This window comes from Carassius auratus, chromosome 26 (assembly GCF_003368295.1).
Source record: "Carassius auratus strain Wakin chromosome 26, ASM336829v1, whole genome shotgun sequence".
In the NCBI taxonomy this organism is placed as follows: domain Eukaryota; kingdom Metazoa; phylum Chordata; class Actinopteri; order Cypriniformes; family Cyprinidae; genus Carassius; species Carassius auratus.
Genome location: NC_039268.1, coordinates 9,008,813 through 9,026,996, shown reverse-complemented (window position 1 = coordinate 9,026,996; position 18,184 = coordinate 9,008,813). Strand labels below are relative to the sequence as shown.

Sequence of the window (18,184 nt, the reverse complement as noted above, 5' to 3'; positions counted from 1 at the left end):
GTGTGTGTGTGTGTGTGTGTGTGTGGGAGAGCAAGTCTCTTGTGTGAGTCATAAAGAGAGATGGAAAAATACAAGCGAGCGCGCACACACACACACACACACACTGTAGTTGCAGCTCTGCATTGAATACGTGCAATGCTGTATGCAGTTCATTTGCACATTAGCTAACTATATTATGCCACAGTAGGCTACCACACACTGCAGTAGTTATTACTGCATTATAAAACATGTATTGGGGATTTTATCCGAAATATAAAAAAGCAAACAGTGATTACGTTCCAGTGAATTTTGCTCTAATTGGACAACTTGTCAGATTGTACTGTAAGGAAAGACCCACCAATTTACAGGAGCCTCTCTCCTGTCCTCCACCCCCTCCTCGTCCCTCCCCCTTCCCCTCATGAAGTCCTTCCTCCCCCTCTCCTCTCCTTTCCTCTCCTCTCCTCTCACTGCAGAGCGCGCGTGTGATTTGACAGTCGCATCTCTCCTTGTGTCCGGGAGCGCGCGCGTGTGTGTATGTTTACGATCGTCGTGCTCCACGTGCTTCATGTGGATGCGCTCCTCGCGCGCTGTCGGTAACAGAAACCATGACCGGCGCGCCGCGCGACCCTTTCTACTCCTCTCCGTTCGGTCCTTTTTACCGGAGACACGCGCCCTACCCGGTGCAGCCGGAGTACCGGATGCACGAGCTCAACAAACGGCTCCAGTCCCGGCCTGAGGTGAGTGATTACCAAAAATCAGGACTTTGCATTAAATATTTTATGTACGTTCTTAAATATATGAAGCAAACATACATGTTAGATAAGAGATCAATAGTCATCATGTAATCTATAAGGATAACTTTTCTGTCAATTAAGATGATTTTAAAGAATCGAGATCTTTCAATAATTACCCTACTTTATGATAAAAGTGTTAAAAATGTAAGTTAGCTATTATTTGCACTTTTCCAAAAAAATAAAAAATAAAAAAAAATCGTATTTTTATTTAATTTTAGGCCATGTATTTATGTGTATAATATCTCAACATTCTTTTCCAAATGGTGCTGACATTTCCATATTGCGTTTTAGAGAACAATAAACAAAATTTACTAAATATACTTCTTATACAAAATATATATTGCTGGTTATGGTGGAAATATGAAGTGAACAGCAATGCACATCTATACCAGAATAGCAGTTTGAAGATCCGAATTTTAATCAGTTTTCATATTTTTTTTATACATCAAAAGTTGACAGCTTATAAATGACATTATTATTACACCAGTCAAACATTATTTTTGTTGCACACAAAATGAAAATCCAAATCATCACATAGGCTACCAAAGCACTTGAAGGTTGCCAAAGCCATGATCATATATTTACCAGACATTTTACATGTTTTAACATAGATGAAACATAATTTGATTATTTTTTTTTTTTAAGGAGCCAAAAGTCCCCATGGACAAATTACTTTAACGTATTTATTTATTCTTCTCGCATCACCACAGTGTGACCCCAATGTTCTCTTACAAACTGAACTTATTCAAGGACTTTCACTAAATAGGATTTGACAGAGCACACAACATATTAGTCCTTGGTTTGGTACAATACCAAATACACTATTGATCTATTGATTATGTGGTGGTTTTTAGGAACACAAACAGCAAGGTGATGTTCCAAAATGTTTATTTGGTAGCATTGAATTACTGTGGTACCCTCCATAAGACAGGAACAGGACAAACAATATGCTATGTGACTAGTATATATATATATATATATATATATATATATATATATGTGTGTGTGTGTGTGTGTGTGTGTGTGTGTGTGTATATATATATATATATATATATATATATATATATATATATATATATATATATATATATATATGTATTTCTTCTCCCTCAATAGGTCCAGATTTAAAATGCAGCGCAAGGTGTGTTAATATTTGCTTTTCCTGATGCTGTCAGTGTGTGTACAAAAATAATACACAACAAAAAATTGTACTTTTAATATATTGCTTACACTCAGAAAAAGCAATGTGAATAATTGTAGGAAAATAAAATGTATCAGCGGAGGTATGAAATGCTGTTCAGCACACCTGGAGTCATAATAATTTGACAGATAACGCTAAGAGAGCCTGACCTATTGGAATGATGTCCTCTATAGAAACACCCCTTTCTCACAATCTAATAACTCTCTAACATGTTTACTACACACAAAGACTGAAGTGCAAGAGCTGTGAAAAAAAAAACAGTGTTTTGTGGCGTATGAACTGTCCAGTACAATCAAGTAAATCTCAATAGCAGGCCAGTTGTTGGCTGGATTTGTGGTGTAAATTGCTGCCCTTAATGGGGAGAATCAACATGGGTGTGTGTTTATAATAAACAGAAAGCTTTGAAATGATAATCACTATGCCAGTCCTAATTATGGTCATTTTAGGTCATTCAGAGGCCAAGTACTTCTGTCCCTCTCCTCTGTCTCACTCAGTGTTAAATGCATGTTAATATGTGATCCCACAGGACTGTGATATTCTGTGGTGGGATGCATTCTGCACTGAGTTCTTTGAAGAAGATGCCACACTGACTCTCTCATTCTGCCTGGAGGAGGGACCAAAGACATACAGTAAGTGTGTGCAGAGCCATAGTCACCATGTATCCACTGATGTTCGAAAGGTCGGGGTGTAATGGTTTTGATTCTTCAACTTTTTCTGTTGCTCTTTACCTTAAAGCTGTTTTGAAAATAATAAATCAGATGTATAAATCCATATTCAGTGTGTAAAGAAAATATATATATAGTTTTACACAAAAAATGTGTAAAATATCACAAATCACAAAATCACAAATAAAATCATAATAAAATGTGCACACTTTGTCTCGTTTTCCCTTTCTAAGGCAGAGTTTGAATTTGGATTCATTTCAGTTTGTTCAGAGTTAGACAGGTACACAGTTGTGCTGGATTTCACTCAGTCTCATTCATTCCTTATTCACTGTGTATGTGGTGAGATTTGATTGACAGGTCTGGGGTGTTCAAATAAATATGGGCCTGCAGACTTCACACACCTCTACTGCAGTGATTGACAACTCCAGAGCACTAACTGTTCTGTGCGCGCGCACAGCCTGCTGGACTTAATGCCTGTGGCATTCAGTAGCCTGTTTGTTTCCTACTCTTAGGGGACCACACACAGAGACACACACACTTACACACAATTTTACGGTTGCCAGTTAAGGTGTTCGGCCAGTGTGTCACCCAACTTTGAGTCTCTTTCATCATATGGCCATTAATAAATAAACACCTCTGCATTGAGTCTACACTAATCTTTTCCTTGTGTTTGTTAATCAGTGACCACTATTGATGTCCTCAAAATGAAATTTCCCTCTCCACGTATGTTTCTCTTACTATTCTTCCTTCTTCCCCAGCCATCGGGCGCACCCTGATCCCTCGTTACTTCAGTTCTCTGTTCGAAGGAGGAGTCTATGAGTTGTTTTTTGAGCTGAAACAAACAAAGGAGTCGTTCAACAACTCAACTATTACTGTCGACTCACATAACTGTACTATGACAACACAACACGGCAAACCTACGTTCACTAAGGTACTGCACACATACACGAGTCTGGCTCAGTGAGTCTTTGCTTCCTCATTTTGAGCACTAATGTATTCCTCATTGTGAATTCTGGGCTGGAACTGCACAAAACAAAAAAGGAAAATATAACCCCCACTCTCTCCCTCTCCCTCCTGCTCTTTCTCGGCTTCTTCCTCACTCTCTCTCTCTCTCACCCTCCCTCTCTCCCTCGCTCATCCACAAAAAATGCTTCTCTTTATTCTATCCTATAGCTTTATGCACTAAAACTATAGGATGATCTTGATGAAAAGTCTGCAAATATGGTCTTTGAGCAAGTATATTACAATTCTATTCAGAGAATGCCTTTGCTTATTTCATTTATATCATATGACAAGAATTCTTTGATCCCAAACGACCAACATAACATGATTTTCTGAATGTCCTATGCAATATTCATATGGTATGCCATTACGATGTAGAATCATTCAGTTGTCAATTAGAGAGAGAGAGTTTTGTCCAACTATGCTTCTTAGTAAATGCACATTTGTGAATTAAATATTGATTCAGAAGACTGTATGTTGTAGCTAAGTTATACAGACACAGTTCCCAAGTGGGTGTGTGTGTGTGTGTGTGTACTGGAGGCATTGATCAGAGCGTGTCTGCTGGGATTACATCCCTCCCGTTGCTATGCCAACCTTGCAGCTACCCTCCGTTCCCCCGGCAACAGAATGTTGGGGTTCAGAGTTCCACACAAAATCCTGCTTGTGCTGAAAATACTGCTTTAATGAGAGAACCGTATAATTTCATTTGTTTTAAATGAATGAAAAAAAAATATCTAGATGTAATTCTCATACAAGCTTTTTAATGGTCAAATCTGTGTTATGATTTCTGAAGATACAAGATTAATTGTCTTTTTATGATGTCTGTCTTATTTTATTCTGAAAGTTTAGAAAAACTGAATGACAAACAAACTGAAGAACAGATTCTCTTCTTTTTTTTACAGGTGTGTACAGAAGGTCGTCTAATTCTTGTGTTCACCTTTGATGACCTCATGAGAATCAAAACATGGCACTTCACTATCACACACTACAGTGAACTCATTCCTCGCAGCGTGTTGGCTGTAAATGTAAGTTATTTTTCATGTGAATCAAAAGGTCCTCCTTAATATTTCTCACACAAAATGATATGCAACCTGAACAACCTTCTACATTGACCAGAATTTGCATCATACACAGAACACACTTTGAATACTGTATCCCAAAATGCAATGTGCTAGATTTGACCATTTATTTCCATTGCAGTAAATAAACCAGAAGTAATATCAGCAACAGTTTTAAAAGCTATACTTTCATAATATATTAAAAAAACATTTAAATGTAAAATTAAAAAAAAAAGATTTTTTTTTTTAACAATTTTGAGATGATAAACTGGATACCACTCTGTATCTTACTCTGAATTCTTCTATAAAAATTAAACTTGCATTAAAGTTGAAGTGTTCTATTGTTTAAGACATATATATTTGCAGAGTCCATGCTGTCACATATATTACCATTCACAGGTTTGGGGTTGGTAAGATTTTTTATGCTCAGCAAGGCTATATTTATTTGATCAAAAACACATTTATATTCTGAAATATTATGACAATTTAAAATATTTTTCTTCTTTTTTAATATACTTTAAATATAATTTATTCTTATGATGGCAAAACAGAATTTTCTTTAGCAGTCACTACTATTTTAGTGTCACATTATTCTTCAGAAATCATTCTGATACATGGATTTTGTGCTCAAACATTATCATCAATTTCGAAAAACTATTGTGCTTTATTAACATTTTTGTGGAAACTCCCAACAATTCCCCTGAGAAGGGAAGTGAGACACTCTGTCCTCTAGAGTTCGCTTTTGAAAATGCCTTCAGGATGACCGGTGTCTGAAGCATCTAAACATGACAATAACATTTGCTGGCGTGACCACAGTATAAAAGGCCGGGAGAACACATCATCCGCATCTTCGATTGAAGCTTACATCCAAAGCATGGCAAGAGAACTAAAGGACACATTGTCTCATTCTCGTCTCAAGGAACCATAGTTACATATGTAACCTGAGACATACCGTCTAAGGGAAATTGATACTCCATCCTCTAGAGGTCGCTTTTGGAAATGGTATACCGACGCCTCCATGCCTAGGGGAGTGCATGGCAGAAACCACAGCGAGCACTAAGTACCATCTCTGCCATGGCCATGGGAGTTGCCCCAAGAACTTCTGGACAGCTGTCAGTGACATTATTCCCTTCAGCCAATGGTCTGAGCTGTATACCCTAAAACTTACCCGTTAAGGACTGGGGTAGAAAGCTCAAGTCCTGGAGTCAGTAGACAGAGATTGGCCAGAGGGGATATGGCCAGGTGTCAAAAATCCAAAACAGACCCTTGCCTACTACCCAGGGGGGTGGGCGGTGGGGACGGGGGTTGTCGTAGGGCCCCTACTCAATGAAGGTCAAACGAGCAGAGGACTCTATGAGAGAGGTCCACAACTGCTCAGTCAGGAGCAGCATACTCAAAGGCAACCGTCTGAGGTTAGCAATGCCTAGCTTGATCCAAAGCTTATCAAGGATTCAGCAAGCGGCCCAACTGCCTGATGTCACTGACAGAGACCTCAAGAGTGGAGGGTTCAACCCCTATCGAGGAGAGAGAGGAACTCAGCTTGATCAAAGTGACCAATAGCCCAGGGTAGAGGACCTAACTCTTGAGTAGAGAGGACTCACCCAGTCTGCCCAGGACTAGCAACTCAAAGGGACCCTCCCACAGTGAGGGGAGCACAGCCATGTCCAGGAAGCAGATAGATAGCAAGTGGGACATCAGAAATGGGAGTCTACTAGAAAGGGCTCACACATTTCTAATGGAACAAAAGGGTCCCAACATAAAGGCAACTGACCAAGGAGGTGACAGAGATGGACCTAACACTTCGTTGTTTGTTGAAAATGGGGTTCTTCAGGAGCAGCAATCTCAGCTCTCAATCTGAGGTAGGCCCTACAGCACATTCTGGCAGCAACTCATAGCTAACCCTCACAGTGAGGTGAGCACGTCTCAGCTAGATTAGAAGAGGTAACCCAGCAGGGCCCAATAAGAGATAGTCCACTGGTGCAGCTAGACATGGTTTCCTGCCCGATAGAGATCTCGCTAGAAAGCATGGGTCCTGTATACATAGACCTCGATAGAATCTGAAGAAATATTGGGACCCAATAACTATTAATGCGTATAGAGCTTACTGCTCCTCAGAGCATAAGCATACAAAGAGGGGTTTTCGCAGACACAAATCCCTCTTTCTCAGGGAATGCAGTGTACTCAACCTAAGGATCATGGATATAGGCTGGAGGCAAGGTCCAAAGAGCACTGGGGTCCAAACAATCATTAGGTAGTTCTTTGAGACATAGAAACTAGCCAAAACATCATAGGCCAAGCATAAGAGACTTCAATGCAAGCGCAGGAGGCTCCTACCTAACCTCAGTCAGGAGGAAAGCTTTTTAGGAAAATGAAAGGGAAGGAAGATGAGAGCAGATATAATACTCGCAGAGAGAGGTGAGTAGATGGCTTAGGTTTTACTCTGGTCCAGACGAGAGTGTTAAGAATGTCTAGTCTGGATCAGCTACCTCAAATCTTTCCTGACACCCTTAGACGTATGCCCCTTTGATGTTCTGGCTCATACCTGGACATTCTTGGAATTAAGGATTTAAAGGCAGCTGAGCGAGTCTTAGCCTCCTTAAACTTCTCGATCACCATCTTGATGGAAGGACTAAAAATCTCTGAAGGGGAAACTGGTGCATCAAGAAGAAAGCCCTTTTCTTTCAACCCGATATCCACCAGACCACCCACCATGGCCATCGTGGATCGGCGGCCTGCTTAGTGGCATGGAAAGCAAGGTCTGTGGTGTGATACAACTCAGCCACCTCATCAGGGGATAAAACCTGTCCTTTATCCAGGTCTTTTAGCATATCAGCCTGATAAGCCTGAAGCACCACCATGGTTTGCAACAAGGCTGCAGCCTGACCAGCTGCCGCGTATGCCTTTCCATTCAAATGAGGTGTATCCTGAAGAGGTTTGGACGGCAGAGAGGGAGCCTTAAGAGAAGATGTCTCCCCTATAAAGCAGGCCAACATTTCTTCAACAGGGGGCATCCTTTCATAACCATTCTCAAGCATCCCCTCGATGTTGGCATAACTAGTATGCTGGAATTTGTGGATGCGGAACGAGAATGGATTTTTCCAAGTCTCTTCTCAACTTCTTTGTCCTCATGTGACATCTCCTGCTCGCCCTGGCTTTGAGCCAGCAGAGCATTAGCTGCTGGATCAGAAGATGTAAGAGAAATAGCATCGTCATCCAGCTGCTCACTCTCGTCCATGACTGACGAGCGTAAAAAGGGCAAGACCCTTTTTAAACTCATCAGCCAGGTCCATCAGCGATCCCCACAAACTAATTTTCCTCTGTGCCTCAGCAGCAGAAGGCCCTGAACCATGGGGAGCCGATGGCTGTCCTTTCCTCGAAAAGAGAGACAAATGAGAGCATAGCTTTTTCATAGAAAAAAGCTCACAGTGCACGCAAGTTGCATGTGCTCTTTGCCCAAACAAATGTGTAATGATTCAAACAAATCTCCATATTCATCGGGAAGAAGGAGGCGGGAACCGGCGCACAATCAAAAACACTTTAATATTCAAAGCAAATACAAAACAGCACAAATAAAAGCCAAAACATAAAATAACATCCCAGGCCTGGTCCTCTCTCGTCCTTCACGGTCGTCGCTCCAGTTTTATATCCTTCCATCTCCTACGTGGGACTCGATACTAGCGGTGGGGCTCAGGTGTAGCTCATCTCCAATCACTACACCTGGCCTCACTCCTCGTTCCCACGCCTCTCGGCCCCGCCCCACTCGCCACATACCCCCATCGCCCCTCGCAGGCCGGGGGGTACTCCCAGTACCCCCCGGTCTCCCCCCCCCCCTTCCCTCCGGGGGAGACCGCTCACGGGGACCTGCGGGAACCTGGGGGTAGGACAGACGAGGCGAGAGAAAAGGAGATGGAAGGAGGAGCGACAGGGACGAGAGAGGGGAGAGAGAAAAAAAAAAAATAATCCGGTTCCAAGACGCACTGCTGCTCGGCCCTCCACCAGCTGGGTGATCTCCTCCGCGGTGCCCGGCGGTGGCACTGGACGGCCCTCGGCGGACGGCACGACACTCCTCCACCGCCCGGTGGACGGCGACGGCTCCTCCGATTTTGGGCAGCGGCAGGAGTCCCCCGTTCCCTGCCCCTCCGGATTCCGTCACGGAGGCGGCAGGCTCCGGCCCCCTGGCGAACGGCGCCGACTCCTCCGCTCCCTCACGGACGGCAGCCGCCCCACCTTGTCGTGGGCGGTCGGCAGCGAGCTCGCCCGTCCCCGGCAACTCGCTCCAGCCCACCGCCTCGAGCGTCCATGGCGGCACACACCTCGCCAGCTCGAGGGCACCGCGGATTCACCACAGCGGCGAGGGATCTTCAGCAGCGCGTCCCTCCTTCTCCCGGGCTTCGGCACCACTGTAACGATAAAAACTCCATATTCATCGGGAAGAAGGAGGCGGGAACCGGCGCACAATCAAAAACTAATTTTAATAATCAAAAGTAAATACAAAACGGCGCACCAGCCCCTCACGGACGACTGGTGCGCATAAATAAAAAGCAAACATAAAATAATGTCCCAGGCCTGGTCCTCTCTCGTCCTTCACGGTCGTCGCTCCAGTTTTATATCCTTCCATCTCCTACGTGGGACTCGATACTAGCGGTGGGGCTCAGGTGTAGCTCATCTCCAATCACTACACCTGGCCTCACTCCTCGTTCCCACGCCTCTCGGCCCCGCCCCACTCGCCACAAAATGACTCAAAGATTGTGGGTGTCATCAGGTGTCAAATAACGAGGACACAGATCTACACACTTAAATGCCTTTCTAGTGCTCGCAATGGTAAAGAAGAATAATTGTTCAGTGCTTCAAACAAAACAGTTCGTGAAAAAGAAGAAGAGGATGTTGTGTTCTCACAGCACCCTTTTATATTGTGGTCGCGAAGGTTTATGACGTCACAGGCTGTTGCCGGCCAATGTTATTGTCGTGTTTAGATGTATGCTTCAGACACCAGTCATGCTGAAGGCGTTCCGCAAAGCGATCTCTAGAGAATGCAGTTCGAAGTTCCATCGGAAAGGAATTCAATAATTTTTTTTTTTTTACAAACAATATAAACATTATAAAGGTTTTACTGTTACTTTTGGACAATTTCATGTTTCTTTGCTTAAATATAAATTTTTTTCTTTCAAGTAAAGAAAGTCAATCTCCTTGACCCCAAACTTTTGGTAGGGAACTGCTTTTAAAAAATCTTTGATATAAAGTTTTGATTGTATATTATAATACAGTATATCAGTGGTTCCCAACCTTTTTCAACTCGCGGCCCACACAACCAAACACATATGTTTGCGCGGCCCACTGCAAAACAATTTACTGACCCCGCTATTGGTGGGTTAATAACTTAGTACTCAGAAACTAGATTGTTAACTGTATTTATTGAATGAACTAGGGTTGTGCGATATGAAAAAAAAAAAAAAAAAAAAAACTATCGCGATCTCTTTGATAAATTTTGTGATTTCGATTTTAATCACAATTTTGACACACACAGATACGTTTTACAGTCATAAATGCTTTCAGGATGAATTTGAAACATATTTCCAAAAGAAAACCAATTAGAGCTTTATCAAAAAGTTGTAACTTCTCTACACCAGACATAAGTCAAAATAATCACTATAGTAAAGGTGTAACAAACTTTATAGACTTATGGCAAAAGATAAATAAATAAATCCCGTGTCGGGACCAGCTCGGCAGCGGGTAGACAGTCAGCGGAGCAAGCAGTCAGGAGGAAACATGTTGACAGCCGTTTATGCATGTTTGAATTTGTTGTTCTGTAGCATATGCAGCAAAAATATCTAAGATAAATTGGTGGTTTATTCTTAAATCAAATCAGCGAGCTAGAATAGTAGAAGCATAGTATCAGTTTAATATTTATTTTTTGTTATTTAATTATATATATGAAATTGTGTTATTATGTTATGACTTAGACATTTTTACATATATGAACAATATTATTGTTTCTTTTAATAGTAATTGGTGGCCCACCTGCAATACCTCCGCGACCCACTAGGGGTTGAAAACCACTGCAGTATATGATAATATATTATCATATTCTTCATGACCATGTTCTACAACCCTTATTATCCTATCCAATACCAGTTAACAGTTAATGGTATTTTTACTCTAAATTGGATTAAAAAATACATTATATGATAGCAATAACAAGGTAATGGAATTGATTACTGAGGTGTTTGTTAATGATAAATTTTGTGTCTTGAGTGCAGTGTAAGTTGCATTGATTAAAAGTGTCTGTCATATTCTTTGCCAAAAATTTCAAATACTTTGTATGTAAATTAGGTTCCCTTTCCTTAGTGTTGGTAAATTTCCATGTGACCCATACTCGCAGTAATTGTTAACATAAGTAAAACACTGTCCTTTCCTTTTCTGACACTGTGTGTGTGGGATATTATTCTTACATGAGCCATGCACTGCTTGTATGAGTGCAGTACTGCTGAATCGGAGTGAAGTTTATTATTTATTTATATATTCTAGCTTTTTTAACCTACTATATGGATTCAAATTTTACATACGTATGTCACATTTACAACACTATTTTAAGCTTTACACGATTTAAATAATAATAAAAAAAATCGAATCTAACTAATCTAACTAATTTGCTGTTTTCTAAATAATACAGTTTCCCCATATATGTGGGTTATGTCTACCATGGATTTGTTTGGCACACTGGCCAACTCAGGTATTTTCAGATGCATTCACAGGTAGTTGGTTATGGTACAACAAAATGCATTTCAGCTCTTTCTTATCAATCAAGGTGAAAGCATCCAAACCTTTTAGCAAATCTGTCAGGATGTTGCTATGGAAACATATCCTGTAATGAGTTAGAGCTCTATCTGGATGGGGCACAAAATAAGAGAGTGAATAAATGGACTTGTGTGTCCATGTGTGTGTGTGTGTCTTTGTCAGGCACAAGACCCTGGAGCTCTAGAACAACTGTCCAAAAACATCAGTCGAGTGGGACTTACCAACCTCACACTGAACTACCTCAGAGTATGTTACAATCATGCATACTGTACACACACATACTGTACAAAAACAACCACTCTCATACGGATGGTATTGATTTTTAATGTGTTAAACAACTGAGTGATTATTTTATTTGTGGGCAGTTGTGTGTGATTTTAGAGCCGATGCAGGAGCTCATGTCTAGGCATAAGACATATGGACTGAGTCCAAGAGACTGCCTGAAGACCTGCCTCTTTCACCAGTGGCAGAGGATGACAACACCACCAGGTCTCTCTCTCTCTCTCTCTCTCTCTCTCTCTCTCTCTCTCACTCTCACAGACACACACACACACACACACATGCATGCTGGGTTTTCATGTTTTATGGGGACTTCTAATAGGCATAATGGTTTTTATGTACAGACTGTATACACTATCCCCTTACCGTAAATCTACCTCTCACAGAAATCTTCCTGCACTTTTAGATATTTTAAAATGTTAATTCTGTATAATTTATAAGCTGTTTTTCTCATGGGGACCAAAAATGTCCTTGTGAATATATTTGGCCCCCATAATGTAGGAAATACCTGGTCCACACACACACAAGCCTCATGCAAGTTATTTTAGTATTACACAGACAGTTTTTTAATTAATATTTTGATTTCATATTCATATTTTGACATTTTTCATATTTCCCATTTTCATTGTAATTTTAGCTCAGGATTTTGTAATTTTGTTGTGTTTTTTTAAAAATCATTTTAATTGTTTCTTTTTATTATTATGTTCCGAAAACAGTTGTTTATGGTTTTAGTTAATTATAACTCTAGCTTCTACATTCTTCATTAGATCTCGTTTCATCTCTCCTCTTAGCTTTCTCTCCTAAATACAATCTGTTGTGAAAGATTAATATAGAAACACCAGCATTGTTTAGCTACTCTTTCCCCCCAGCATTTAATTTATTTCTGTTGTTCTCCTCTTAAGAGCTACACAATGTCATTAAATTTACAGTAGTTTGTACATTGTAAACATATTTCATATTCCCCATTAACATTTCAAAGTAATAAGCACAGGCTGTTAAGGGTTTTGTGATCTGCAGTAATTAATGGAGGCTTTGACCTTGTGTTGTTATTTATGTGCTATTTTACTGCTCTTTTAAAAAAATAACTACCTCCTGCTGTTCTGTGACAATAATTCCTTGTTTTGACTCAACAGTAATCTTATTGTTCTCCTCAGACAACTCTCTTTCATTGTTCCTCTCTTTTTCTCATTCTCCTTACTGTTTTGCACCCTCATTATTATTTACTGAAATGTTCTTAATGTTGTTTCTGAAAGACGGTACCATGGTGTCTTTTGACTGTTATTAATTCCTTTCATTTCAGTTGGACCCTCGCCCAGCTTCAAGACAGAAATATTTCCCTCTAATTCCAAAAAATGTATGTATGCTCTTCTATGCGCGTTCATTTTTTACAATTCCTCAAACATTCTAGTTAGGGTTTCTTCTACACTCATAACTCTAAATATTTAATAATAATAATAATAATAATTATAATAATTATACAACATTCACTTCAACCTGAACTGGATCAATCAACTAAAAACTTCATATTGATGCTTCTAGAAGGTTCTGCATTCAAAATTTAACCAACTGTAATGTATGGAGCCAAAAGAGTGTCAATAATGATAGATGCACACACTACATTCACATATGCACTCATAGGATTCATACATGCACACACATGATTCATAAATACACACACAGGATACACAAATGCGCGCAAAATTCACAAATGCACACACAAAATTTAAAAAGCACAGAAGATTCACAAATGCATACAAAATTCAGAAATGCATTCAAAATAGCATGCTGAGTACTATGCTAGCCTAGTATGATATTCCTAATTTAGCCAATTCCTTGTGTGCAGCTGGCAAAAAAAAAAAAGAAAAAAAAAAAGACATACTCAGTGTCATGACAAGGGCAAAGCCATTTCATTTTCTCAAAACTGTAGCCTTATATATGAGAAAAAACACTATTCTTTTGTTGCTGTGCAAGCAGTGGCATTTCCCTTAGGAAATGCAAATCAAATATGTTCTGTTCTTCTCTATACATGCTAAAAAATGTCATCAGAATACAGTTATTTAGACCTCTACCACTCTTTTGTTGGTTTCAGTTGCAGCATTGATATGTGTTTTTTAAAAGATACAGTTTGCTGTGTGTTTGCACTCATCTATTCAGTTTGCATTATGCCGCTTTTATGTTTTGATTGACAGCAGAGCCAGCCAAACCAGCAACAAAGAGACGGAGGAGGAGGAACTCAGCTGGTAGCGCGTCCAATGCCAGCACAGGAAACAGCAAGAAGCGCAACCCAGCCAATAACTTCAGCCTACCATCACAGGTACATCACATCAACATACCCTAAAGCTATGTTCGGAATGGAGATATACCATAGTACCGTACTACTCTTAGTATTGCTGAAGCATATAGTATGTATGCTAATTCTGTGTGCACAAATTAACATGTGCAACAGTGCTTGCTGTTGTTGAATACTATATCCCACAATGCAGTGTGTTCGAATCCCAGGGAACACATGTTAGGAAAAAATTGTTAGCTTGAATGCAATGTAAGTCGCTTTGGATAAAAGCGTCTGATAAATGCATACATTTTAAACACACCTCCAATAAATTAAAGCAGCATACAATGAAAAAGATAAATAGAAATAAATCACAGACAAACACATAGAACAACAAAATAATTATTTACAAAAAGGTAACCGTGACTTTTTTTTAATCAGAATTCCAATCATTTTTAAATGCCACAAAAATTGGACAAACCTCCATTTCCAGTGTTCTGTATAAAGTCATATTAGTTGCAATCTTGAACCCTTTTGACATATTTAATTGGAGTTGATAACTGGACAGCATTCACTAAATAAAATATAAAGAAATCGCATACAGTTGTAGACTGTAAAAAAAATGCAAACTGTAAAATTAAATACATACCGCACAGTATTCAGGTCATAGTATTCCATTCCGGACATACTGTAGATGCAGTCACTTACACACTTGCAGGGAAGCAGTGGTCCACACTGAAAAAATCATATAGGAGAGATATACTAAAATTGATTTATGGAGAATGTCTGGATGTCTGTACATATATGTGCATGTGTGTGTGGGTGTGTAAAGAAATAACCAAACAGTATAGAGAGGGAAAGACAGAGAAAGCAGCTTACTACATTAACCCATCTTATTTTTTTCATATTGTAATATTTCTATGCAATGTATTATAAAATCAATACCTGAATTACATTGTTTTATTGTTTATAGTAAGTAACAATCAGTTTCCAGTGTGATTGTAATTTGTAATGCTAGAGTATTTTTTTTTTAATATGTAGTCATTTGTCTACTCTGATTAATTTGTTTGTAATTGAGACTAATTAGCTGTAACTGATTTGATGATAATTAGTATTGTCCGTCTCTGGTCCCCAGCCTAAACGTGTCGCCGGGGAAACGAGGGGTGGCGGGTGGCTGGAGGCGGAGCTTAGGTAGGTGAGTGACACATGCAGACAGTAATCACGCAGCATGTGCTGTCTTAACGAGCTACTTAGCAATGCAAATTTGCTTAATTAGCACATATGTTGTTATTTAGGTGTTCTTTATCGTGTTCTTTATCTAAAAAAAAATCTAATTAAAGTCTAAAGAGCTAGTGTCTGGAAAAGATTTTGTGTGCATGTGTGTGTATGACTGCGTATATAACAGAGCTAATGAGTACGCCACAGTAAACTTGTGTGAAAATATTAATTATTATCAGAGCTGGGTAGATTACTTACAAATTGTAATCCGTAACTGATTCCAGATTATTTGACAAAAAATTTAGTTAGTAACATAATCCATTACACATTTTAGGTGATATAATTCTAATATGTTTTGATTGCTTTTAGATTACTTTTGATGTAACTTGTTTTTCACATATTGACATAAAAAGTGTGCATATATATATATTCCATTTGTGGCAATTAACAACACAAAGTGCGTTAAACATTACATTACATATGGTCTCCCAAACTGGGGTTCATAAAGGTACTGCAGGTTTGTGAGTCTAATGAAAAATTAATCATTAATTAAATAATAAAAATTTAGAATTAAAATAAATAAATTTATAATAACAGAAAAAAAAACACTTCCAAAAAAGTTAATTATTTTATTTGTTTACCTGTGAAATGTGAGCTTTGACCAATGTCAGAGAACGGTGAACATGAAAATGTGATGCTTCATTACTGAATATGATGAATGGGGTACTTCAATTAAATACATTAGGTTAAAGAAGTTCAGATGACAGAAAAAATAAAATATTATATATATATATTGAGGAATGCCTGCATTACATGTAAATTATAAAGCCTGTGAATTTGTGCATTTTAATGTGTCTTAATGTGAGCCTTCCAAATAAGAAGCAATACATTATAAGATAACCCTCTGAGTAATAATGCAAATAAAAACATGTTAAATATTCATTAGTAGTCGAATTAAGGTTGAAACACCTGAAATTATTTTTGTAAATCCATTGGTCAGATGCTGCGTAGCCACCCAACTAGTCTTTGTGTGTATGTCCACAAAACTGGAAGACTGTGTGTGTGTGTGTGTGTGTGTGTGTGTGTGTGTGTGTGTGCGTGTATACATGTAATATGCTACTTTAAAAATGAACATTTAAAAGGTGAAAAAGAGGAATTAGGGAGAATCAACAAATTATGAATAATTATGAATAATCAACAAAGAAGTAACTGTAGTCTGATTGCAAGTATTTTAAAATGTCATTTAATTTATTTACAAGTATACTTCATTTTTGTAATCTGATTGCATAATCCAGAATACTTGTAATCAGTCACTACCCAGCTCTGCTTATTTATATTCAATTTTGCACACTCTCTACTGTATGCTTGCATTAACTATATTACAAGTTCAGGTTTTGGAAAATAACAGCCATAAATTATTCTGCTTCTGTCGTTCTTCTCTCTCTTTCTACTCTGCGGCTATTCTCTCTCTCACTCGACCCCCGCATCTCTGTTTACGTCAACTCTCTCTCTCTCTCTTACTTTCCCTCTCTCTCTCTCTCTCTCTCTCACTCCCTGTCTCTCTCTCTCTGTCTCTCTCTCTCTCTCTGGCTGTAGGATGTGATGGTGGTAGGGGAGCCCTCTCTAATGGGAGGGGAGTTGGGTGACGTGGACGAGCGTTTGATCACACGTCTCGAGAACGAACAGTACGACCCTGTCAACGGTCTCCATGACTACACCAACTCACCGACACTTGGAAACGGCAGCTCCTGGAATGACCAGCACCCTAGCAACCAAGACAGTAAGCCTGATACCATGGCAACGCAGCAGTTGGAGTAATTTGATCTGACATTGGGTAGCCATGGCAACGGTGCTGTCAAGGGATGGGGGTATTTTCAACTGTAGGGGAGAAGGTGTGTGTGTGTGTGTGTGTGTGTGTGTGTGCATGCTAGCGTTTATGTTGGTGTGACACGGTTTTCCATACTTGAGACATACAGCGTCAATCATTTAGTTTAAGTATTTTGAAGAAAAAAAAAAGATACTGCAAGTCTTGTAAATATACAGATCTAACAATTCATTTCATATCAGAATTTTCAGCCCTTTTTTAAAACTCAGTGGATGTCCTGGCTTACTTATATACCGTACTGTTTGGTTTTGCTACAACAACCGGATGAAAAAAAGTCCCATTTGTGAACGCTATAGCGTTTTGAGCATAAATACAATTTAATGCATATTGTAAAACACATGCAGATTTGTGCTGTTAGTTGTGTGTATTTTATGTATGGTTTTCATTAATTTGCATTAATAAAATGTGTTTGGTTATGATACCAGATTCTGTGTGTTTGGTTATTGATATCAATGTAATAAAAAAGCCTACTCGAGAACACAAAGTGATTTTCATTGTTATAATCTAAATTAATTAATTGCGACGCTATAGGCTTATGTTACGTTTAACACCATGATGTTAATGCGAAAATAATCTCTCAATCTTTTCCCCCCTCTAGTGGTCAGAGCAACGCGGTACAAATTCACTGGATGATAGTTCTGAAAATTGTCATTTACTCGTCCTTATGTTGTTCCAAACGTATGACTTTCTTTTTTAACATAAATATATATTTTGAGAAATGAAACCAAACTGTATTGGTGACCACTGACAAACAAAAATACTGCGACATTTCTCGGTGAGGGTGAATAAATAATGACAGAATTTTCGTTTTTGGGTGAACTTCCCTTTTAACAATTTGTGAATTTCTTTTATATTATGTAATCTTATTTTGACAATGAGAAGTTGCTTTTCTGTTCTGGCTGTTTCGATCAGCTGTGCATTGCATCTTTTTTTATGTGTGAGAATATCCATATTTTAATGTTTCTATATTTCTTAATGTTCCTATCACTTAAGAACTGTCAAAACAGATATAAGAAGAATAAAATCATTAAAACATATT

General features: G+C 39.0%; 1 protein-coding gene across 3 annotated transcripts; it reads left to right on the top strand.

The window, feature by feature from the left end:
- Nucleotides 1-424: 424 nt before the first annotated feature.
- On the top strand, nucleotides 425-17,563 carry LOC113044259 (LIM domain-binding protein 2-like). Of its 3 annotated transcripts, none has more exons than XM_026204070.1 (10): nucleotides 425-716; nucleotides 2,501-2,603; nucleotides 3,398-3,570; nucleotides 4,544-4,666; nucleotides 11,657-11,740; nucleotides 11,860-11,983; nucleotides 13,074-13,127; nucleotides 13,963-14,087; nucleotides 15,178-15,233; nucleotides 16,857-16,991. In XM_026204070.1, exons 1-10 carry the CDS (start codon nucleotides 585-587, stop codon nucleotides 16,861-16,863), a joined length of 981 nt encoding a protein of 326 aa, XP_026059855.1. In that variant the 5' UTR covers nucleotides 425-584; the 3' UTR covers nucleotides 16,864-16,991. The 3 variants fall into 3 exon arrangements, with proteins under 3 accessions (XP_026059855.1, XP_026059856.1, XP_026059854.1); XM_026204071.1 differs by having other exon boundaries at nucleotides 15,178-15,237; XM_026204069.1 differs by lacking the exon at nucleotides 15,178-15,233 and having other exon boundaries at nucleotides 16,857-17,563.
- Nucleotides 17,564-18,184: the final 621 nt, after the last annotated feature.